Below are 26344 nucleotides of genomic sequence, written 5' to 3'. Positions count from 1 at the left end.
TTTCCAACAATTGACAATGGTTGCACAGTGACCATTAGACTCTCAACTGCATACTGTTTTTATGGAATTTAAATTCCCACCATTTGCCATGGTGGAATTTGAATTCACATCCCCAGAATATTGTCTGGATTTCTGGATTAATTTTCGAGTGAAAATACCACTAGGCCCCACCTCCCCATGTCAAGGAAGCTTACCCTCTAGTTGTATACTCTATCTTGCTCATTTGAGCTGTACTTCTCTGCTTGACTATTCTCTCTCCTTTAGAACAGCAGGCCTATAAGGAACAGGTAGTTACCGCTCCTGCTGGTGCTGTCAATGCCACTGGCCATCTTGGTCCTGATCTACACTCATGATGGTCACAGTTCCAATGTAGAGGTCAGGCAGATGAGATTTCAAAAGTGGTTAAAATAATATCTCAACATAGATAGTGTCAAACAAGAAATCATCCGAGAGATTTTGGCAATTTTTATCCCCCAATAGTCTTGTGTTCATTCCCTCAACTGTTTCTGTTTTCACCTTGCTTTCATTAGCAAGTCCTGACATTCAAGGTCCAATAGATGACCCAACTCTCTCATGGGGTCTGCTCAGTTGCAGTTATATGCAGATAAATGCAGAAGTCATTGGGTGGAAGCTGACTACCCAATGTGTTGTCAATTGCCATGATTTTAAACTTAAATGCACACAGTCCTGCAAGCTCAAACTCAGTTCTGTTTCTAAAACAAGGGAAGAAGCATTGCTCCATTTAGTTCTGGGCAATTAAGTAGAAAAGTAACTGATATACAAGTACAAAAATTGAGAAATAGCAACCATAATTTCGGTACAGTGTGAAAAATTGAAAGGAGAATACTGAAATCAAAAAGACAACATGTTGTGAGATAGAAAAGAGATCTAGCCAATGAAATTGAGCAGAAATATTAGTAAGCAGTGCAGCAGCAACAAACCTACAAACAGGCAATAACTACAGTGCAAAATAAAATATGTTTCTGCAAGGTGAAACGAGGATGCATCAAAAAAGTGTTCCACAGATAAACAGAAATTAAACTACCTGAAAAGTAATTGGGAGATATGATAAATCTGGGGCTTACTAAAGATATTCAAGAAGCAGATAAATATAAAAAAGGAAATTAATGTCACAGATTTTGTCAGCATTGATCCACTAGACAGCGTCAGAGATGGGAAAGTATTGCTGAGGATTGAAATGAAAGAACAGAGATTTAAAAGGAATGAAGCAAAGGATGCCAGATGATTTAAAAGACAATTGTAAGTTATTTTAAAAAATATTTAAATAAAACATAAATTCAAGAGAAGGTAGGAAGATTCAGGAATGAAAGAATGAATTGAGCTGCAGAGGATGAAGTTTATCATCTTCTTCATACAAAAATATAATCAATTATTTTAAATTCTGGTAGAAGTCTAAACAAAGGTTTCTTTAGAGGTGACAATGAAACAATTAGAGGTAGCTGTTATAAACAAATTGGTTTCTAAAGAAATATTGAGCCAGACAGTATTGTATAGACTGGAGCTGCATGTTGCCAGCATGTGTATTTCCCAAAGTAGCTGAAACCAAGTGAACTGTCCAAGGGTTGAAAATTCTGAAGGGTAATCCTCTACATCAGGTACCTTTCAAAAATGCTCCTTAAAGTTGGAAAATTCCAAGAGTTTCAATTCACCTAGGCTTAATAGTAACCTTGGAAAAGTTAGAAGATTAAAAACCTGTTCTAATTCTTTACGTAATAATCAAACTGAAACTCAGACTCACCACTGACCTTTGATTACAGCCCATCCCTAGATCTGGACACTTCACCCCAGATATTAACCCCTTTCATCCGATCCAACCCAACCACGATACCGCTATATACAATAAGACAGGGTTCAGTGCAGAAGTTATCTAAAAGTAAGTGAGACAGAACTTCCAACTCTAATTGGAATTTCAGGACTATTATCTTTATCAAAATCCAAGTTGGATAAGTCACCAAGTAATGACATTACAGAAAAAATGGGCTTGACACCCAAAAGAACACAGAATATAATTTGTGCTAGAAACAACATTTCAAGTTACCTCAACCTTTTGCTTGATGGTGTCTACTTGACTGATAAGTTTACAGTAGGCTTGATACAAGAGCAGTAGTTGAAAATGCAGTTTGTATAGTCTTCGACACAGCTCCAACTCCTAAAAAGAGTCAACATAAGTGAATTAGCAAATGCACTAACTTGAAGATTAATCACAGCCAGCTTTCTGCAATGAAATGTTAAAGATGGTTACTTAATAATTGCAAAGAGGAAATGCCAGCTTTAAATGAGCTGATACAATGTAAAGCCAACGAAAGGCACATGAAAGCTGACATTTGCACTACAGTCACAGTTATAACTTCAGCGTAGTAAGCAAAACATCAGCCCACTGGTACATCTGATACAAAGAAGCCAACATTACTGTGACTTACTGTTACCTAACAGTTAGTGAAAAAAAGGTTAAATCTATGACATTCAGAAAGCATGATAAATCACAGACTATTCCTCAAAATAATTTAAAATCTTACTGCTGAATTGATACCTACATATTGCATTTCCTATGCATATGAGAGATCTTAAAGTAATCTGAAACACTAGGCTAACCAAATTTGTATCCTTTATTTGGTATTATGAGTTCAAAATATCAATATGACAGAATAATCTGAATGTACTCACTCATTGTCATTAACTGCTCCCTTCTCAATGGCAATATCCCTACCAACTGGCATCCACTAGCCAACCATTCAGTATTCTCTTATACAGTACAGATGTTAGTTTCCCCTTTACTGGTATTTTTGTGATTTGTCCCATTTAGTGCAAGGTGAAAAGCTTTAATAAGATGTATTTTTTTTCAGCAATACTCAAGATTATGAAGTGAAGAAAATAACCTGGCTACTGCAGAAACAGCCAGTTTGAATCTGAACCTGCTAAGATCAAAATCTAGGCTAATGACTCTGTGTTTCATCAATATTAGTTCCCCATAATATTTTACAAGTTTCCAAATGACACACTTTCACTCATTTTACAAGTATTGCGACAATTGCTTTGTACCATCGTTAGGCAATAATTGCTATTCTCAGCTAATGAGATTACTAATTGTATAGTATTGAGAAAACACTGTTTCTCAATATCTTTTTTTGTGGTTGATACAACATTCTCCTCTTATAAATAGAAAGAAAACTGGAACAAATGGCTCCTTTGCTGTAAAATATTTTTGGTTTCGACAAATGGGTACTTTTTCTATAAATTACTAAATTCTAAACATCTACTTTAATGACAGAGTCCGACATCCCTTAGAATCCTCACTGATTTTTCATTATCTTTATTTTATTCTTTTATTAATTTTGAATTATGAGCTGGAAGTCACTAGACTTTGGGTCAGCTTGGGTTAGAAAGAAAATAACTAACCAGGCAAGGTTTGTTTGTTTGTTTGCAAGGCTAGGCCTGGAGGCTAATTGAAGGCTGAGCCTTGATTAAAAGATTTAACAGACACAGCAACTTCTGGGAAAAGCATTGTGTTTAAACAGATAGCAGAAGTTAGCTATTAAAGAAAACAGTACCTGGGAGTTGGTCTGGAGAATACCCTATCTTCAAACAGATGGCAGTTGTTGAGGTCTTGGGGAATGTTGATCAATTTATTAGAACAGAACCAGAATTAAAGTTTTTTTAAACTATTTTTCTGAGAGATGGTTCTGGGCTACTGCCGAAGCATGAAGATTTGAAAGCTCCCTGCCTAATCTGATACACCAGGTTCCAGAAGCCCAAAAATGGAAAGATAAATTAGAAATGTTGCTGTTTTTGCCAGGGTGACCTGAGAAGGTGACCTTGAACAATGCATTTTGTAGGACATTTAAGTAACTTGGCAACTTTTGTTATTCTCTTTTATTTATCCCTTAACTGTTTGTTTGTCTACCTGTCTTTTGTGTGAATGGAGCTAAAAACAAACTTTTTTTTTTCTGAAGAAGGGTCTAGGCCCAAAACGTCAGCCTTCCTGCTCCTCTGATGCTGCTTGGCCTGCTGTGTTCATCCAGCTCTACACCTTGTTATCTCTAAAAACAAATATATTGGGTTTAAAGCACAGACATTACTCAGCTTTCTGCGCTGTTTAATTTTATCTCAGCCAAAGTTAGTTAGTATTTAATAAATTAAGTCTTTTATTTAAGATACAAAACTAGTGTTTGGAAATTAATTATCCACAGGGTCTGGGATTGATTATTCAAATATCTGATTAGGAACAATTGGAGTGACTATCTGGGGGTCTTCTACAGTTTAATTTTACTGTGTTGCAAATCCAGAAGTAGAAAGGCTGCCTTGATTCGGCTACCGGTCTCTGTGTCATAACAGAAAGAAGCTATTTAGGGGGAGACAATGGCCTAGTGGTATTATCACTGGACTGTTAATCCAGAGACCCAGATATGTTCTGGCACCCAGGTTCGAATCCCACCACGGCAGATGGTGGAATTTGGATTCAATAAAATATCTGGAATTAAGAATCTGGGACTACGAATCCATTGTCGATCATCAAGAAAAACCCATCTGGTTCACTAATGTCCTTTAGGGAAAGAAACTGCCATCCTTACCTGGTCTGGCCTACATGTGACTCCAGACCCACAGCAATGTGGCTGACTCTGAACTGCCCTTTGGGCAATTAGGGATGGGCAATAAATGCTGCTTAGTCAGCGACGCCCTCATTCCATGAATGAAAAAAAACAAAAACGTCTGTACTGCCCTTTTAGAAAGAACAACTTAATTTGCTGCACTCTCCTCCTCTTTCCCCGTTTTTTTAAAGTACACAACTAATATTAATCCTAACAAATAAGTTCTTCACTAAAAATAGTCCTTGTATAGGTACATAAAAATCTTGTTATACTGAGTTATAATAGATCCAGATAAAATTCAAAGATGAATTAACCACACATTCCAAAGGGATTCCACAATGTTATTCCTTCCCCAGTTATAGTCCCAAACTAACAGGAATTTAGCTACCCCTATTTGAATTTTTCATTACTGCTGAGGGAAGTCTAAATGTACCCCTGAAGATTCTGAAGATATAATGAAATTCATCTCCATTACCATTTGAAAAGTGAAACAGCTAAAAAGAATCATGATTAATTTGGATCATCTTTCAGTCTCCCATTACTGCTAACTTTCTTGCACATTTTTTGTGCACAAAGAACCCGCAGACTTGAGCTGATTATTTGATTTGTATTAGTTTGGTCCCTTTCCATGTTAGGACCATATGAACAATGTAATTTGCACATATTTGCTTGAAACATTCAGGAATCAACAGAAATAGAAAGAATGGAGAGCTAATAAAACACAGAGGGTGGTGTGTTTAGAATTTGCTGCCCACAACTCATTTAAAAGGAATCTGGATGTTCACCTGGGCACTGTAACCTGAAAGGCCACGGACCAGGTGCTGAGAAATGGGATTAGAATAAATGGCTAGTTTATTCAGATGGCAGGAGATGTGATGGGCAAAATGGTCTCATTCACTTTTCTGTGTAACTTTTCAATGGTTCTAATGCTGAAAATAAGTGCAACTCTTTCAGGAATTATAAAAGCAAGTAAAACAGGTAAGATTTCTTGTAGAAAGCGCACAGGTAACATCAAATTACATCTAACAAAGAATCCCATCACTCAGTAAAACATGCAAAAACACTTTTAAGATCAGTTTCCATAATTTTATAATCCATCATATTCATCTGTACTTATAACCTTAAATACTTTCTTTTGTTTATTATACAAGAAGAACCTGGTTATCAAACTATCATTTGAATATCTTTTCAGAGTGAATTCTTTAAAATTTCTCAAATTAATCTCAGTCAAAAGAACTAAATAAACATAAATATAATAGCAGGCAGCTATATTATATAAGGTTAATGCAGGCATTACATTCCAGATACTTTGTACAACCAGAGTTACAGAATTTCTTATCTTGACAATATCTGAAATGTATTCAAGCTGATTAATAAGTTGACTTTCAGTCCATCACTAATGCACAATGTTTAGCTGTCAACACTTAATTAATTTATTATAAAGTGCATATACTTGTTACATTAGATCTTCAAGATAGGAATTATCTTGTACAAAATTACATTCATCATGAGCATCACCATTTCTCTGATTATTAATGTAGTAGATCTTAAAATTTAAAAAAGTTATTAAATGTGGTATTAATTGTTTAGCAAAAGTTAGACCAATTAATCAACAATAGTTTGAATATAACTTGGCACTTTTTAAAGAAAAACTAAGTTTACAATACACTGGCATAGCATACTGTTCAATTGGTTACCATGTTTAAATTAAAGGAATGTGCCCTTCCATTTATAAAGTATATTTAATGATTTAAAACATTGGGTCAACATAAAAATTGACAAACAGCATGGAAAATCATACCAATTGTAAAAGGGATGAATTATTCGAAAACATTTAGGCATTCAGAGTTGGGGCAACAGGCGACAGGAAATATTGTGAAGGAATACTGTGATGTAAAAATCAAAATCATTATATTAAAGTTCAACATTCATAAACATATGAAAAACAAATACAAAATATTATATATATTCTTGACTTTAGTTGCTAAAATGTTAACTGTCTACTTAAAAAAACAAAATGGCCAAATAAAACCCTTTTGGCTATTTCACTCTTACAATTATTGAAGTATTTAGTTTGGTTTCATTCCCATTTAATTTGTTATATTTTATGATAAAATTTAAAACCAGATATATAATAGATCTTCAGAATTACTGCTTCAACAAAAAACCAAAGCAAGAGATTAGGTACCAAATTCAAGAATAAACAGTTGTACATACCTAATGTCACAATATAATTTGTTCATATGGAATAGCTTCTGTTAATATGTAGGAAATTTTGTAAATATTTGTTGGTACATAAACCATTGTATAATATAAACTGAAAATAGTATGATTCACTAAATATTCTCCATTCAAGATTTTTAAAATTAATGTAAAGATTTGAAGTTTTATATACTATAAATAGTGTCTAAGATTTTAAATGATTTATTTCACTGTAAATTTAAACTAGTTATTGTATGGGTAAGGGAAAATATAGCATTCTATATTTAAAGTAAGAAAACAATGTTGCTATAATTATCCTCCATTTTCCATCTAAAATTAAGAATTCCTAAATCTGATGTTAGAACACAAATTATCATCCAAATGTGGCTCCTTTGAGCTCATCTGAACTTTGTGTATTTCAATATATTGGTCACTGATTAAAATGAAAAGGCAATACTTCATATATCTCAATTATACTGTATTTAAATTTGAAACTATGTAACAAATGTTCATGGTTTGAATTGTTTGATAGAAAAGGCCTATTTTAAGTTTTTTAATATATTTAAAATTTTTTAGAATACTTAATAATTCGGGACAAGCTACAATTTTAGTATCCTAAAAGGACTTTCCTGAAAGGAAGTGATTATTATAAAAAAACTTTAATATCGACATTAACTTTTCATTTGTGTCATCAACTTTAATTTTTAAAGTATGCCGTCAGTACCACTTATGCCTTAGATCAATGTAGCTTAGTCAATTAACATATTGGTTGTGGTTATACATATCATCTGTAGAACCAAAATTTGATACTTACAATGTAATTTACTTCAGCATTCAGTACTTCATTATAGTTGGCCAATGAAACAAAATTATCCTTTTCTTTTGTAAATATTTTTGTGGTAGGCTATAAACATGTTGTATAACTGTCATCATAAAAGCAGCATGGAAGCAACACATAGCATTCTTTGGCAGCTGCACAATATCTACACAGATATATGAATGGCGTCAGACACATTGCAGGGTTACAAATGTAAATGCAGCAAACACAGGTCAGTTTGCGATTCCAAAATGGTTAATATGTCTAAAAGACAAGAACCATCACTTACTGCTAGAACTTCCATTTGCTAAGCAAGAAGATGAAGTCACAAAACAAAGAAAGAGAAAGAGATCAAGAATTAGTGACAGTTAAACCTCACACAAGATCAAAGATGTCCCAGTATTTTCAGAACCAATTTACAAACTAACCTATGCTACAGATTGAACCCAAATCCCTAACAATGGTTAGACGATGCATTTTCACATGAAAATTCATAATGTCCAAGTCATTTCATTAAGCCTGTTTTAATTTAAACGTGACTTTAAATAGTTTCACATGAAACAGTTTGCAACAGGGCTGTGAATTAGTTTAGCAGAGATTTACATTGCTCAATAGAAAACCTGTTGTTGCCAAGTTTGCAAAATCTTATTTTAAATTATTTTAGGTTTTCTCATACTCAGCTTTATTCCTAAATCAGTAAATGCCCTCTCTCTTGTTGAGCTTACTACAGCTAGCCTAGAAGATTCTCCTGAATGCATTACATATTTTACGTCCTCTGTATCTTTTATCCACAGACACCCTAGCTACCAGAAGAAAAACAGGAAATAATCTATTAGTTAAAAATACATTTGCATTCCCTACATTGCACTATTCACAACTTGAATTGTGCAAACTGCAAACTTTCAAGGCATATGAAAATACAACAGCAATATGCCAATTCCAGTTTAAACACTAAGCAGCTCACCAGGGCAACATTAAACTATCTCTGGCAATGTATCGGTTACAATGAAATTTTGGACTTTTCAACAAACACGGCCTGTAAAACATAACTGGTCTATGTTCACTGAGGGCTGTAGTCAGCTCTGGATATATCAGTACACTACAAAAATGTCCTCTTGTCTCAAGATCTGGCTGTATGGTTTTTCCCTTTCCAGTAAACAAGTTATTCAGTCTTTAGTAAAGTTCTGGTAGTTGACATAATTAGATTAAAACTTAACATTGAGGTAATTTAAATGGTAGCTTTTACAACTGCTTTTCAGTTCATGAACTCCTTGCATCAAATATTATTCTGAAGGAAAATGGCACTGACATCTATAACTAAAATATTTTGCAAATTACATTTTTCGTAATCATTTTTTTATTGCCATAATTGCCACCTAAAGAGGAAGCAATCAGTTAGAGCTCTTTAGACTCATTATTTCTGAATAGGCATCTTCAGTTTCCTTCAAACAGCCCACGATTCCCTCTGTTGATGTCAGTCAGTCTGGCCTACAAGTAACTCTTGTCACACAAATTTACTCTTCACTACTTTTTGAACTCTGAAATGGTTGAGCAAGCCAACTGATGGAACTGTGAAGTCATTAACTGACAAGATAAGCTTCACCATAGTGTAGGATGAGAAAGATTTGCACAGGATCATTAGTAGAAATAACATTAACCTTACATTATTCACACACATCAAACAAAGCAACAAACTTACTTAATACAAAACACTTTACAGAAAGATAGAAGAGATGCCAGAAGCCAGTATTCATTCTCATATAAATAATTTAACTTTTTACAAAGGAATGTGCGATATTTAATGTATTTTTAATCAAATTTAACAAACATTTTTGAAGTAGTTGTTTAAAAATTGCTTATTTTTATATTTTAGTTATTCACTTATTGAATAAAAATAATTTAATAATAAATAAACTGATAATGGAATCTGTCACAAAGCTTACATTGTTATGATAGTGGCAAACACTGACGAGGGAATTTTATCTTACATCATCTGACTGGTATACCACAGTCCTTTCAAGGGGTAATATGTGTTTCTTTTTTTACAAAGGAAGACACACGGCTGCAGTGGTCACATGGTCATAAGGCAATCTTTGAGAAGACCCATTTGGAATGCACAAAGTCATTTGCAATGAAAATTACATACTTATCTAAATGATGTGGAGGTGGAGGTGGAGGTGCCGGTGTTGGACTGGGGTGGACAAAAATCACACGACACCAGGTTACAGTCTAACAGGTTTATTTGAAAACACAAGCTTTCACAGCCTCAGTCCTCTTCAAGTGTTAGTGCTAACACCTGATGAAGATACTTATCTAAACACACTGAAATCAGTGTAAATGAGTCAGCTCAAGAAATCAGTATTTCCATTTGATTTCACACTTGTAAGATAATTTCACATGATGCAAGATGAAATGTTCACTTGTGACTTTATCAGCTTTTAAAGACAATGAAGGACTTCAGCGTACACACTGAACTAAATTTCAATAAAACTCCTTTAATTTCAAACAAGCAAACCTTTGATGATTGGCTTATTCATTTTCTAGTGGACTATATTTTAATTCAACTATGATAACTTTGTGCTGTAAAGTGGAAAAGAATTTGCTATAACTGCCAAAGGAAGGTGTTTGTAAACAAGGTATTTTTCTCACAACAATCAACAACGCTTACACAGTTTGCGTTAGATTTATTTGTCATTCATGGTGATTTTATTCCAAATTTGTACCATCTGCTACGGTAAGATATGAACCCACGTGGCCAGAATATTAGCCTGCGGATCTGGATTACTAGCCTCGTGACATTATCACTACCCGATCGCCTCTCCCAAAGATTCTATCTTTATTTATTCTCATTAATGCTTTGATAAATGTAGGCGATTAGGTTAAAACCTCTCAGAATTATAATAGGAAAGAACTTGAGTTCAGCTCCTTCAGTAGTCTCATTCAGTAGAGCTGACCACATCAAATTACACTTTTCAGGCACCTTAAGAAATTTCACATACCCAAATAAAAATGGCAGGAGAACGTAGGGTAAGAGGGTTGGAGTTTTCACTGCATTCATAAGTCCTTTCTTGCCACTGGATAAGAAGACTATCAAGATAACTCATAATGGGAAATGAACCAAAGCAACTAAGAACCTGGGCCTGATGAGTGCACCCTAGGATATTAAGAGTCCTACGGTCATACAGCTAACAGACCTTTCAGTCCAATTCATCCATGGTGACCAGATATTCTAAACTGATCTAGTGCCGTTTGCCAGCATTTAGCTCATATCCCTCTATACCTTCCTATTCATGTGCCCATCTAGATGCCTTTTAAATGGAAGTACCTATAGTGGATGCACTGGTAATATTCCTCCATGAATTGTTCAATTAGCTGCCAGAGGGCTAGTTGCCTTTCAGTTAAGAATGACAGATAAGTTATCAAAGTGAGAATGTCAAATGAGGTATTCAAGCATCATAAAGAGGCTGCTTCCATCTTAAGACATCCCCTAAGCGTCTTTGAAGTCTAGTGTAAGAACTGACCACAGCCTGCAGGTGACCTTAGTGGAAAGGGAATTCACCTATAAGGCAGCCTGTGACTGTGACTGAGATCATACAGACAAGAGGTGTACTTCAGGGTATGCCTGGAGTGGAGACTTCAGTTTTCATGCTGGGAAGCAAACTGGGGTAGCTGGAATGCTTCCGATACTACAGCTGCTAACAAGTGGAATATCCTAGTCAATGTCTGGTAATTAGCCTTAGTTGTCTTTTAACTTACCTTAATTAGATAGCTGCCATTAGCATTGCCCCTCATCCCCTGATCCCACCTCAATGAAAATTCTGTTCATGGACAAGTGTAGATTAATTAAAGAACATCACCAGGGATACATAAAATGCAAATTGTATCCAGCTAACTTGATTGAGCTTTTGATAGGTAATAATTAATTGTGATGGGGCTAATGTATTTGATGTAGTATATATGAATTGCAAAGTGTCATCCAAAAAGGTGGCATATGAAAGGCTTGGCGGTTTCAGCTCATGGAATAAAAGGCATGGATGTGTGGTTGGCAGAGCGACAGGAAACTAAGTAATGATAATATTATTTTTTGAACTGGAGTCAAGTATGGAGTGAGGTTCCCCCAGAGCCTGGTGCTGAGACCACTGCTTTACCAAATTTGTGTATAATTGTATATACATATCTAAAAAATTGAATTAAACCTGCAGAAGTCCTCTTTACCAACACCAAGGGTGTAGAATATATTCAGGGTGGGGGTTAGATACTCTTTGTTGGAGGTAGTTGTTGATGCCAATGTTACTTGCCATGTATCAGCCCAAATCTGAATGTTGTCCACGTCTTGCTCTAGTATTGGAGGTGTCACAAATGGTGCTGTACACCGTGCAACCATCAATGAACATTGCCATTTCTCACCTTATGATGGATAGGCTATTGATGAAACAGTTGAAGATGGCTGTACCTAGGATACCACTCTGAAAAACTCCTGCAGAGATGTCCTAGGGTTGGGATGATAATCTCCAAAGACCACAACCTTCGAGATCTGAAGAGGAGTCACATTGGACTTGAAACACTGTTTCCTTCAACACAGGTGTTGCCAGACCTGATGGGTTCCTCAAGTATTTTCTGTTTTTATTTCAGATTGCCAGCATTTGTAATATTTTGCTTTTATTACAAGGCTCCTTGATGCCACACTCAGTCAAATGTCTTATGGCAATGGCACTCTCACTTCATCACTGGAGTTCAGCTCATTAGTCCAGATTTGAACAAAGGCTGTATTGATGTGAGGAGCTGAGTGGCCCTGACAGAAGGGCTGGAACAAATGTAGTGAACAAGTTATTGCTAGGTGAGTGCCACTTCATAGCACTGTTGACGGCATCTTCCAGCATTTCACTGATGACTGAGAGTGGTCTGATTGGGCAAGGGAATTGGGGACTTTTTGCAAATATGGTATATCTGGGTAATTTTTCACATTGCTGTCTAGAAACTAGTATTGTAGCTGTATTAGAACAGTTAAGCCAGTGGCATGGCTAATTTTGCCATGTCTTCAGCACTATTGCTGGAATGTAGTCAGGAGCCATTGGCTTTTATTTCAATTCGTTCATGGGAATGGACATTGCTGGCCAGGCCAGTATTTATCACCCATCCCTAATTGCCTTTGAGAATGTAGTGGCACACCACCTCCTTGAAAATGCTGCAGCCTTTGGGGCACTGGAACACCCAAAATGCTGTTAGGAAGGGAGGTTAAGAACTTTGACCCTGTCACAGTGATATAGATTCAGGTTAGGATGCTGTGTGACTTGAAGCAGGACAAGCAAGTGGTATGTCCATGCACCCACTGCTCTTGTCCTTCTGGATGGTCTTGGATTTGGAAAGTGCTGTCAAATGATCCTTGGCAAGTTGTTGCAGTGCATCCTGACTTTGTGCATACTGCTGCCACTGTGCATCACTGGGGGAAGGGAGTGATTCTGGAAGGTCGGGTATAGTGTGTTGGATGGTATCAAGTCTCTTGGGTGTTGTACGAGATCCACACATCCAGACAAATGGACAGTATTCCTCCCCACTCCTGACTTTTGCTTTGTAGATGGTGAATAGGCTTTGGAGAGGCGAGAGGAGAGATGTGAGAGGTGAAATACTTGCTGCAGGATTTCTAGTTTCTGACTTTCTTTTGTTCCCACATTATTGAAATGGCTGGTCTGTTTCAATTTTGGTCAAGAGTAATGGTCAGGATATTGATAGTGGGTGATTGTGTAATGATAATGCTATTGAATGTCGAAGTGTACTAGATCATCTTTCGTTGGAGATGTTCATTGCCTGGCACTTGTGTAAGAGTTAAACTTACTTGCTATTGTCAGTCCAAGCTTGAATATTATCTAAGTCTGGTTGCATTTGAATGTGAACTGCTTTAGTATCTGAGGAGTCATGAAGAGTGTTGAAAATCTGCATGAATGACACTGGAATAGTTAATGCAGGTGCTCGATGATATGATCAACAGCATCTGTGTCTCGCAACATAGTGTGATCATCCAACTCAATTCTCAAATATTGTTGGCAAACTTTCATGTGGTAAAGAAAAAGATGATTTGAAGGACAGAAGAGTACTATGCTCTACATGGCTAATTACCTTTTTAAATTTGTCACAGTAGTGTCAAGTAACACGTGGGAATTGATATTCTAAACGAATTATTGTGAATGAGCCTAGTTATCAACACATTGACTACTCATTGGCTCCGTGAAACTTGCTTCCCAGACAATTCATATCCTGGTAGTTGTCCAGTTTTGGAACATCAAGTAGCATATTTCAGCAGGAATAAACGCATTGCACTCAAACCTACCCTCCTGGTTCAGCCTCATCATAACAGCCTGAACTCCATTCAGATTTTTTTGTAGAAATTCCTGCGCAATTCCTCTTTTTCTCGACTTTCCTCAGAAAGTGTTTCCGAGAACTTCAAACCTTCAAACGTTTTGTTAATTCAAGTGGAAGAAACGTCAGAGAGTTGTAATGAAGTTCATCTGATCTAATCAAATACTATTTTCATACTCAAAATTTAGAAACTACTTTGCAAATATCTGTTAGCACTAAACAAATCCAACTATAACCTTTTTTCCTACTTTGTTTCTAACTTGAGCCCTGTCTTTTTTTCACATTTCAGGTACTCATCGGTCAACGCAGGCACTCTGCATGATTTATACTTCATCAAAATTGATAGTGTGCAAGAATGTGAACACACTCTGGAAGTGCAGGATCTGCCCAATATGTAGTTTAAAAACAAATGTGCAATAGTCATCCTGTTCACAGCAAAGGAAGGGTAAATACAACACTGTTTACACCCTAATTTTCTATTGGTTGTTTCTTCATTTACAGTGCTGTACAATGATAAAAAATGAAACAGAGTAATTGAATCAGTTTGTTTTGCTAATTAGTTAGTTGACAGATAAACAGATCATTCCAGACAGGAACAAAGACCGAAAGAACTGCGGATGCTGTAAATCAGGAACAAAAACAAAGTTGCTGGAAAAGCTCAGCAGGTCTGGCTGCATCTGTGAAGGAGAAAACAGAGTTAACGTTTCGGGTCCGGTGACCCTTCCTCAGAACTTGTGCTCTGAGAAAGGGTTACCGGACCCTAAAAGTTAACTATTTTCTCCTTCACAGATGCAGCCAGACTTGCTGAGCTTTTTCAGCAACTTTGTTTTTGTTCATTCAGGACAGTCACTGGAAGAATGACCATTAATACCTATTTATTTTAGAATACAAAATAACCCAAGATAGTTCATATGGAGCCTCTTTTGTTTGACTAACATGATCTTAAAGCAAATTTATTTACTCACATGAATATGGAGCAACATTAAAAGGTGATAAATAATCTGAAAGCAGGCAATCATAAATAATGTAAAGATTAGTTTAGACTAGTATTTATAAATAGTGATATTGCAGGATTCAAACCTCACACTTATGACCTTCAGTACATAGTTCCGTGAGGATAGTCCAATGTTTGTCTTCCCATGCTCTCCATCTTTGATAAAGAATGTGATAAAGGTTTTTGAAATATAGGAGACATTCTGGTGCAATTAGCTGGATGTGTAAACATCACGCTCGAGAGAAATAACTTATTTGTATTACTCAGTTCCCAGAATAATACAAGTTGCTGAGATGGAGAATTACATTTTGAAAACAGATAAGTACATTAATGATCCTTCTTTCACTTTCTCCTAAGGCTTTTTCTATTCAAGCAAAGCAGAAAAATGAAGTGTAGGGGTGGTGTAGTGTTGCAAAAAAATAGAAACAAAGATCACTCACTTGTGCTTCTCTATTTGTTCTCTGGAGAGCATCAACTGTGCCGAATGTTCTTTTACAGTTCTCCAACCACTGCATTGAAAGAACATTCAATCATATTTTTAAGGAAATAGTTTAATCAGCATAAAAACAATGACAATGTCATATATATAGTATTTTATACATAAATCACAGATAACCATCCCCAGATCTTATTCTTACAGCAAAACCAATGCACTACATAAATAGTATGTCCATCAACCCCAAAGAAATCTCCAAGTTTGTACTGAACTTTCCTTATAAGCTATGTGATTGCACAGCCACCAGGAGGTGTCAATGCATAGCTTCCGCTTCCAAAAGCTGCTGCTCGGTGTGGCAGGAAAAATTAGAGGGAATGGGAATTATGGTACGGAGTCCAAGAAAGTGCAAATGACAAGCCAAATGTACCATGTGAATGATCCATCTCAGCCTTGAGATTCCCACTAGTTTGGATGCCAGATTTCAGCCAGTTAAATTCACTCTATACAATATCAAGAAACAGTTGAATGCACTGGATAATATGAAAACTATGGTTCCTGACAACATTCTGGCTGTGGTACTGAATTCTTTTACTCCAGAATTGGTTTTGTACAGAGCCAAGTATTCCAGTTCAGCTACAACACTGGCATTGTCAAAGTATGTCCTTTCCACCAAAAACAGGACAAATCCAATCCATACATTTAACAATGTAACAGTTTACTCTCAATCAGCAATGAAAGTGTGAATTGAAGACAATGGGAATCAGTAACTTGGAGTAAAACCTAGCACAAAGGAGGACTGTTGTGGTTCTAGGAGCATAATCAGGTTAGCCTCAGAACATCACTGCAGTAGTTACTTGGACAGCATTCTAGGCCCAAACATCATCAACTGGCTCATCAATAACTTTCCTTCCATCATAAGGTCAGAACTGGAGATATTTGCTGATGATTGCACAATGCTTGATGCACAGATTCAATGGGCCAAAGGGCCTCTTCTGTGCTGTATGATGATGTGATTCTATGCTCAGTCAACTTGCAAACCCTTCAAAAATGAAGCAGTTTGTATTAGCACGCAGCAGACCTTGACAAGATTCAGGCTTGGGTTGGTCAGTGGCAAATAACAACAAAAAAGACTAGTAATAACCATGTCTAATGACAGACTCTAACCATCTCATCTGGACATTAAAATTCATTACTATCGCTTAATTACACCACCATGAACATGTTGCTATTAACAAGAAACTTAACATCACTAGCCACACAAATTACCCACAGCCATTTTGCCATCTGCAAGGCACCAACTCTGTACCTGCCTGGATGAGCGCAGCTCCAACAACAGTGCCATGAAGAACAAATGTTTGAAATAAGGAAAACTGAGGTTGCTTGGTGAACTAAGACTATAGACAACAGAAAAAGATTTGATAGCATAAATACTGGGTTTGGCTCCTGGGAACCTATTTCTCAGAATTTATTTGAAAACTGTATGAAACTAACTTTGAACATCATCTTTAGCTGCAGAAGATAGCATTAACAACTTAGGTCACAATGTATCTTTGTACATTCAAATAACTGGGTGGACAGAACTGTACAATAATTGAACATGCAAAATTCCAATTATAAAATCTCAATTCTAGCTAATGATGGCAATATTCTTTTCTCTTTAAGGGGAAGATAGATGGGCATTCACCAATTTCATGTTGTTGTAATAGGAAAGATATCAAAATCCCCAGACCTGGTAGCTTTCCAATTTGGGTACCATTTACTGTACATCAGATATACAGCCGATTTCTTTGTCATGGTGTCAAAGCAACAGAAATAAGTGTTATAAATGTGAGATGATTTATTTCAGCTGGAGACATACAGAGAGATAACAAAGACTTTACAATATAGTTCTAAAGAGTGCACTGGGACACAAAGACAATGGATGCCTGTGCATTGATCTTTGAAAGTGGCAAGATACATTGAGAACATAATCAATAAAGCATATGGGATTTGGACCAGAAGGTCCAGAGAAGAGCCAGGTCAAGGGATGAGTGGCCTACTCCTGCTCCTAATTTGTGTGTTTGTATTTTACTCCATTTTCCCACCTTCGATCCATATCTGCTTATACCTTTACATAATTAAAAATTGTCCATACGAGTTTTGAAATTTTAAACTGATACTGCATCCACAAATTTTTGGGGCAGGAAATTGGTGAATTTCCCTTACCCATATTGTGTAAAAGTACTTCCTGGTCTTATTTCTAAAATGACAAATTTCAATTTGAAAATTGTGTCACCCCCACAGGATAGATTAAACCCCCCACAGGATAGATCTCCTCAGTTTCTACTCGGTTTCTAATCCCTTTAACACTTTAAACAACTCAATTAGATTAATAATGTATCCAAGTTCCCAACCTTCCTTTAAATTTCCAGAATTCAAAATTACTCCAAAAGTTTCAAATGATTGACTTCTAGGCTGCTGTGAAAATCTCCTGCAGAAAGTTCATTTTTGAACCAAGATTCACTAAAATATAATCATTTGGCAGATACAAATTGAAGACAGTCGATGCATTCTAAAAATACGGGTTTACAGAGCATATATAGCGTGTTCTTGTTAACCACAGATGCCATTTTGCCCATTAGAAACCAATATTGTGCATATAAAAAGTCAGTAATGACCACTTTCCAAAATATCTCATTCCAAAAATCTGTATTTTAGTGATAAAACAGAAAGCCAATCCTTCATTTAATCAATTTAAAAAGTGCACCAGAATCAGTAAATCAAAGTTGATGGCTTGTACAATAATGGAAAGAGTACTCCAGAGATTGCAGCATCTAATTCAATCAGTGAATGAATTCTAAGTTCCATTTATAAATCTTATTATGTCTTCTACGTGACCCAATTTAATTATATTTATAACACAGAGTTTACAATAGAAGATGCTTGTAAAATGAAGTAGATCCTCTTGTTCTCATCACTGAATAAGTCAAATATTTAAACAAATATTTAAAGCTGAAGTATGCCAAATACAGTACTACAATACGCCAAACTGAAGTTTTGTCATTTTTTTTGGGGGGAATGCTGGTTGTTAATATAATTTGGGGATTTAAATATTGATAATAAATGTGGATTTCAGAATCATCTACGCATCTTAATCAAGCTCTTGGCTCACTATTTCTTGATGGTAACTGTAAGCAGCATACGTAACAAGTGCCACATTGAGAAGCCCATATACTTCATGTTGAAACTAATGTTATACTTATGTATGCTTGGCCAAACAACTGCATATCGAATAATCTCACCTGACCTGCACAGGCTGGGTGCAGATAATTGTATGTATGCAAAGGCACAGAAAAATATCTGTCTTTCTTTACATATGTACCTGTACATGAGTATATTAATGAGGCTTGCAATAAATATTTGATAGAGCATTCATAGTTATGTATTCACTGGAAGCACACAAATTCAGTAGTTCCAAATGGAAACAGCTATCCAATTTTATTTCAGTTTGACTGGACTTCAACTGGAACATCAACATAAATCTTAGACATTCAAAACTCTGGCTCCCTAGGTTAGTTTTTACTAAATGCACCAGACTCTCTCTCTCTCAGATTTTATGACCGCAATCAGTTATATTCACAAAAGACACCTCAGAGAACCCCCTAAGGAAATTGCTGATCATATCACAAGAATACTTAATTCTCCCTGTGACAAAGATATGAAGCACTCCATATATTGTGCTGTACAGTAATAACAAACAGAAATCAGCACATTCAGGCAAGCTCCTGTGCAACACAAGTAAATATAGAGAAAAGTGACAAAATATTCTTAAATGATTTTAACAGAAAGATAACTGCTTAAGAATTTAAATTCTACAACAGATTATAATTTGTAAATGGCACTTTTGGAACAGTGACTGTAATTCTGAAAGTTTTACATTACTCATGAATAAATATAAGAGATTCCTCGGGTGAGAACCAAAGTAGGGGGGAAGCTTACTATCACAATATTAGGCAGGGATGTAGATTGGGGATGGCTATTTGAGGGTCAATCCACATCTGACATCTGGGAATCTTGTAAAGCTAATTGATCAGAGCTCAGGACCAGGCTACAACCTACTCAACCTCTCCTCATAAGACAGTCCCTCCATAACTGGATGAAGCTTTACTGGACTCCTTCCAATGCCAGTATGTCTTCCTAAGAAAAGGGAACCAAAGATAACACAGTGTGGAGCTGGAGGAACACAGCAGGCCAGGCAGCATCGGAGTAGGAAAGTTGACGTTTTGGGTCGGTGAAAAGAAAATACACTAACTTAAAATGGCTACAACAATCAGCTGTCCAAGCTTTGCGAAACCAACGTGGAATAAATAAAATTGTCCAAACTAAAACAAACATTTTTATCAAGATGTACTGAAACTTGTTCAGCCAGCCAGGTGTGAAGAAACCTTCATCTCCCATTTTGATGTACACCTGGGATTGCTTTTAGCAGAGCTGGGAAGATGGATTTGTGACTGGAACGAGTTGGACAAAGTGCTCCCTCTTAGTCTCTCAAAAAGTAAGAGAGCTGATTAAAAAGACACATCAAGATACAGAAATTAAAGGACAACTGAAATATTTGTTATTGCTGAGGATACAAAACATCAAACATCTGTAGTCTCAGGTTAAAATTGTAGTCCTCAATGCCACTCTACTGCAAACTTCATGGTCATTTCATTTTCCTTTTCTACTGGACACTAGGCCTTTTTAACGTTAGGCCTGTGTACATGCGCTTGATGTTGTGTCTTTATTTCTTCTCAGGTTATTATATGATAAGGTTGCATTTTCTTTCATTCAAGAAAACTTGTAATTAGCTCAATAACTTTCACAAAACACTGGGTGACTACATTTTTATTAGCGGTATAGCTTCATTTTAAAAAGAACACATTTTTCTTTTGGCCAATGAGTAGGTTAAAAATAAATGAGCTGATTTACCCCGCCTCAGCTGACTATAACAGAATATAAATACAAATGGATCAGGTTGGTTTGAAAAGCAATATAATTGAAAGACAATGACATAATAATGTGGACAAAGATAAGGTATTGAGCCGGGAAAGTTAACAGCAAAAATATAAACTGAATAGCCAGGAGATCTGGTTCAAGTTCCACCTGTTCTAGAGGGGTGTAATAACACCTCTGAAGAGGCTGATTAGAAATTTTCTACAAAGTATATGGCTCACAACTGGAAACAATAAAACAACAGTGCCCTGGGGGGACTGGTGTATTTTGCACTGAAATCAACAAAACAGTATGCAGCAGCAGTTAGGAAAGCTTATTACATTTTGGGATGCATAGCCAGATGGATGAAGCATAAATGCTAGGAACTGACAGAGTACCTCATAATCTATTATAAGAGTCACAGCTGGAATGCTAATTAGAATTGTTCATTCAGCGAAAACTCAAAGATCCATAATGCAATAAGGAAACTGAACTTCCATGGTTTCGAAAGGAAATTGTGTACATATTTAACTACTTCATGCAGCGGTCGGACAATGCAATGCATTCAAGGAGCCAGTGGTCTGCTTGTTCACTGCATTTCTTTAGAAACTGGTGGATTGTGAAGATCTTACCAACTATGGACCTGCCACTTTTGAAACCTCATTAGAATTCAGAGCAGAGGCACTCAGCCTGCATTTACAGAATAATAAGTGCAAAAGGGAAAATACTTTTCTAATGATGCTCAGCAGGAAAATATACTTTGCGGTCAAAATCTTTGTATCTCACTTTTTTTTATTCTTTCATTGGATGTGCATACCATTGGTCATGCCAGGACTTACTGCCCATCCTTCACTGCCCTTGAGAAAGTGTTAATGAGCTGCCTTCTTTAATTACAACTTTAGTAGTTAAATCCACAGTGCTGTTAGGAAGACAGAATTTGCAGGATTTGGACCTATTCAAAGTCAGGATGATGTGTGGCTTGGAGAGGAATGTGCATGTGACATTTCCATGCACCAGATACTTTTGCCCTTCTAAGCAGTAGAGGCTGCTGGTTTGGAAGGTAATGTCAAAAATGTCTTTGTGAATTGGTGCATCTCATACATGGTATATACTTCTACTACTGAGTCACTGGTGAAGGAGTAAATGTTAACATGATAGATAGGGTGCCAATCTAATGAGCTGCTTGATCCTGCATAGTGTGAAACTTCTGGAGTGTTGTTGGAACCAAAGCGGAGAGTATCCACGCATTTTCCTGACTTGCAATATGTGGTGCTGATGCTGAAAGTGATGCAGTCATCAACGAACATCTCCATTTCTAACATTATGGAGGGAAGGCATGATGAAGCAGCTGAAGACAGTTGGCTTGAGGACACTAATTAACCTGGGGAATTCTTGCAAAGAGATCCCTTGAATGAGATTATTTGCCTCTAACAGCCACAACCATCGTCTTTTGCGTTGGCTATTTCTCACCCATTCCAGTTTTGCCTTGGGCTTCCTGAAGCCACGCTAAGTCAAATGCTGCCTTGACTTCAAGGGCAGTCACTCTCACCTCACCTCTGGAGTTGAACTCTTTTGTCCATATATTTTGGGCAGCCATTTTGACCAAGACGATATCACAGTCAGGAGCTGAATGGCCATGGTGAAACCAAACTGAATGTTTCTCCTGGGCAAACACTGCCAGTAGTACCTGCTATCACTTTCTTAATGATCACAGTGGATTAATAGATAGTAATTGGTCAGGCTGGATTTGTCCTATTTTTTATCGACAGGATGTCCCTGGGCAACTTTCAATATTGCCAGGGAGATGCCAGTTTTGTAGTTGTCTGCAGCAGCTTGCTTGCAGCATTCATTGTCATCTACCACTTCTTGATATCATACAGAGCGAATCAAATTGGCTGAAGACCACCATTCCCTCGAAATAATTTCTGGACTTCCAAGGTCCATGCATGGCAACAGCCGCTGGAAGCTGAAGCCAATGCCTTGGCTAAATAAAAATCGAAAGGACTGCAGATGCTGCAAATCAGAAACAAAAACAGAAATTGCCGGAAAAGCTCAGCAGGTCTGGCAGCATCAGAACTTCTGAGGAAGGGTCACTTGACCTGAAACACTAACTTTGATCTCTCTCCACAGGTATTGCCAGACCTACTGAGCTTTTCCGGCAATTTCTGTTTTTTCTAATGCCTTGGTTAATTCAGCGTGCTCAGAACCTCCCGGTGGCCAAGCAGCTTTAAAGGGAATGTTGTTGAAGACTGCCATCTGTAAAACTGTGAATCTCATGAGAAGGTTGAATTGTCTGTGCTTCTGGCTTCAGCCTTGACTTTGCACTGATATACTAGGTTCCCCAATCCAGTCAGATGTTTAATTGACCATCACCACCATATCCTAGGGCATAGGCCCTTCACTGCAGCAGAAATAGCAAAATCTGGGCAGATGATACAGGAGTGGGGGTTTCTGTGCTTGATGAGCTCAGGTAGCCTAACATTATATGCAGCTTTGCCTAATGCAAGCGAGTCGGTAGCTTTGTTAAGTTCCTTTACAGTTGGTTGATATCCAACTCTAACAAGACAGACAAGCTTTCTATGATGTCTAGTGTTTTCACAGTGCATGTGTACTTCCTACAGAACAACTCAAGGTCAAGTTCCATCTATCTCTCAAACTGTTTATTGGAATCTGTGATGGGTTCACTATCTTTGATTTGAATTGAGCTGTTTACGTTGATGATAGATTGCTTACCCTTTTGATCTCTTCATACAAGCCCCTAGCATTCCCTGTGTAAAAGGGTATCTGGATATTCTGACAAATTTACAACCAGTCACGGGGGCACTGCCGAACAATTTATTGAACTTTTGGGTTTAAGTGTCTCTTTGACTATTCAAAGTTGTTTTACTTGGATCTTCTTTGTAATTAAGCTTGGCTTTAATCAGAAATTCCATTACAGCAATATTACTCTCAAACCAATCTGCAATTTTTTGTTGTCACTTCCCAGATGTTCAGTGTGAAGCTGTTATATTTAAACCGGTTGAGTGAGTACGAAACAACAGGGACCTAATCGAGAACATTCCCAGTTCACTGTCATCTCCTTCTGGTGCAAAAGCAGCAGAAACTGCATTGTCATTGTGGGGCTCCTGGATCTCAGCAGGCAATGCCTGAGGTGGAAACCATTATTGAATGAGATGTAAGGAGGCTTTGGTGGTGCAGTGGCAGTGTCCCTACCTTTGAGCCAGGGCCTGAGTTCAAGTCTCACTTGCTCCAGAGATATGTAATAACATCTCTCAATAGGTTGATTAGAAACTATTTTTTAAAAATGGGATGGAAGTCTGCCACAATCAAGGTGCCAGTTGAGGGGGATAGTGTGGAAACTTTAGAATGAACTTGAGGTGATGGGAAACTAAGGTGTATTTACTGTGGATTATCAGGTTCACTGCAGAGCCATTAGCAGTTCCCGTTTGTTTTAATATGACTCGTTCCGTGTCAAAGTTTTCTTCAAAGTACTGAAGCAACTTCCTTTCACCATATCTTGGCAGCTTGTAGTGACTCTGCAAAGAAATATTCCCTGGCAACTCAGCGAACAGTTCGCATATAGGTTTTATCGGAAGAATGACCTTGAATTCCATCAACCCTGTCCATTTGAAATAATGCAGCAAAACTGGATTGCATCCAATCCTCTCATCATTTAAAAGCTTAATTCATGTGCCCTCCAGGCACATGAATTAAATTACTAATTTTTGGAGCCATCCCGATTGCTGATACATCTAGGATTGATATTTCACTTGCACCCTGTTTAGAGACTGGATTTTCTTCAGCATGTGTATGAACTTAAACTGGAGAAACCACACAAAGAGCAGATGTCCAAGAGCTTTGTATAATTTAACTTATTGCATTCCTTATTTTATTCTTAATGTGCAGTACTTTCACACTGTTTTGTCTAGTTTTAATAAATTAGCCATTTGCCACAGGCCTCTTTCCTGATATGCATATTTCAATTGGTTCTCCTGTATAAATGCAATCAATTCAGGCCTGCCCCAGCTAAGGTGGCACGGTGGCTCAATGGCTGGCACTGCTGCCTTCCAGTACCACGGACGCAGATTTAATTTCAGCATTGGGTGACGGTGTATGCGGAGTTTGCACATTCTCTTGGTATCTACATTGGACTGTGGGAGGAATCCAGAACGCCCAGAGGAAACCAAAGATGTGCAGATTAGGTGGATTGGCCATGGTAAAAACTCCATACAGTGGAGTGGGATGCTCTTTGTATGCTCAATGGGCCGAATGGGCTCTTTCTGCCTGAAGGGATGATCTTAGATTCAGTAATACCAGTAAGTTCCTTCAGACGCAAATGTTCAGACTTCTTATGAAAGTGTATCTTTCAATGCCCTGTATCTACTGTGCATCAGCAGGACACAAGAACATAACACTAAAATATATAATACTAAAATCATGTCATAATCAAGTCAAGGACAGTTGGGTTGTGCTCCAAGGAAGCAGTGCCACTCCCCTGGGCGAATGGCTGGTGTTGGAAAGATCACTGGATCACTGTGACAATACAAGCTCCTTTGCACACTAATTCACATACTGTTATAAACTGTCTAAACTTTCCCTACAAGTTAAGTGATTGTGCTTGTGCTGCAATGGAGATGGCAAAATTAGCTTCAGCATGATTGGGTCCACAAATGTGTAAATGGAATTAGCACCACCACTTCCACAGTGGCTAGGACATGCAGGTGTACATGTCCCCTGCAGCATAGGTTCTGCTGCTTAAGATGTATATCATCTTGTCTGGATAGAGATCAAAATGTGTCAGTTAGTGTTGTACCATCTGTTTGGGTGATGTAGGTTTTGTGATCAAATTATTGGTGGTGTTTGCAACCTGGAAGATGCGGGTGTGTGGCATGTAACAGTGAGAATGATGACAAGGACGAGTCCTGCCCCCGGCAGACATAGTACATTGAGTGGTGCATGAAGCTGATAATTCAGTTATTGAGTGAATATGACATTTGAAGACATATTCACTGACCTCGACTATACACATGAGATTTTTGAACTTTCAGCATTACAGTCGGGTTCTTGGGGCTTGCTTCCTTGTAATGACCTCTGTTTTGGCCATCTGCTCTAATTACTTTTTGACCAGTATCTGGAGGACCTCTTAGCCCCTGCAGATCACTTCTCCTCCGTCAAGAACTTCAATGGAACATCCAAAACTGCTGTCTCCCACATGCTATGATTTCTCACTGTTTCTGAGAACAGATTACCTTCATGTACAATTCTCAGCACCTGCTTCAACAACAACGGATCTTCTTTTTAAAAGGTACAGGCTAGTTTTATGTGATGTTTGGAAATTTTAGATCTGCAGATGTGAGCTATCAGTGAACAGGATGCAGTTAGTGCTGTCTGAACAAAAACTGTTCTAATGTGCAAGCCTGTGTTTCTTTTTACAGGAGCACTGAATCATGCATAGCTATTCACAGACCCGTTTTTATGCATTATCCAACTTAGTCACCTTGATACATAAGATGCTACATAATATTGTACCTGGTACTGTTCCTAAAGGACAATAATGAATCAGATGGGTTTTTACAACAATTGTTAATAGTTGCACGGTCATCATTAGGTTAGCTGTTAATCCAAATTATTTTTCATTGAAATCAAATTTCACAATCTGCCATGGTGATATTCAAATTCTCATCACCAGAACAATAGGTAGGTGTTCTGGATAAGTAGACCAGTGACACTGCCACTGCATCACCATCTCCCCTATGTCCTGGTCTAAACATTATTTTTCTTTATTCATTCACGGGATGAGAGCATCACTGGCTAGGCAGCATTTATTGCTCATCCCTAATTGCCCAGCGGGCAGTTGAGAGTCAACTACATTGCTGTGGGTCTGGAGTCACATATGGGCCAGACCAGGTAAGGATGGCAGTTTCCTTCCCTAAAGGACATCAGTGAACCAGATGGGTTTTTCCAACAATCGACGATGGATT

At 37.4% G+C, this 26344-nt stretch overlaps 1 protein-coding gene across 1 annotated transcript in view; it reads right to left on the bottom strand.

Annotated features, from left to right (window-relative positions):
* The window catches only part of LOC109927845 (protein furry homolog-like), a 291518-nt gene that overhangs the window by 10145 nt on the left and 255029 nt on the right, over window positions 1–26344 (bottom strand). Inside the window, exons 23-24 of the mRNA XM_048599687.1 lie at window positions 15415–15483; window positions 2060–2170 (exon numbers count right to left, since the gene is read on the bottom strand). Of these exons, the coding sequence (XP_048455644.1) occupies window positions 2060–2170; window positions 15415–15483 (180 nt within the window). The remainder of the gene's footprint in view (window positions 1–2059; window positions 2171–15414; window positions 15484–26344) is intronic.

Source organism: Rhincodon typus, chromosome 1 (assembly GCF_021869965.1).
Source record: "Rhincodon typus isolate 14 chromosome 1, sRhiTyp1.1, whole genome shotgun sequence".
NCBI lineage: Eukaryota > Metazoa > Chordata > Chondrichthyes > Orectolobiformes > Rhincodontidae > Rhincodon > Rhincodon typus.
Note: the sequence above shows the minus strand (reverse complement) of the source record. Positions and strands in the feature narration are given on the sequence as shown.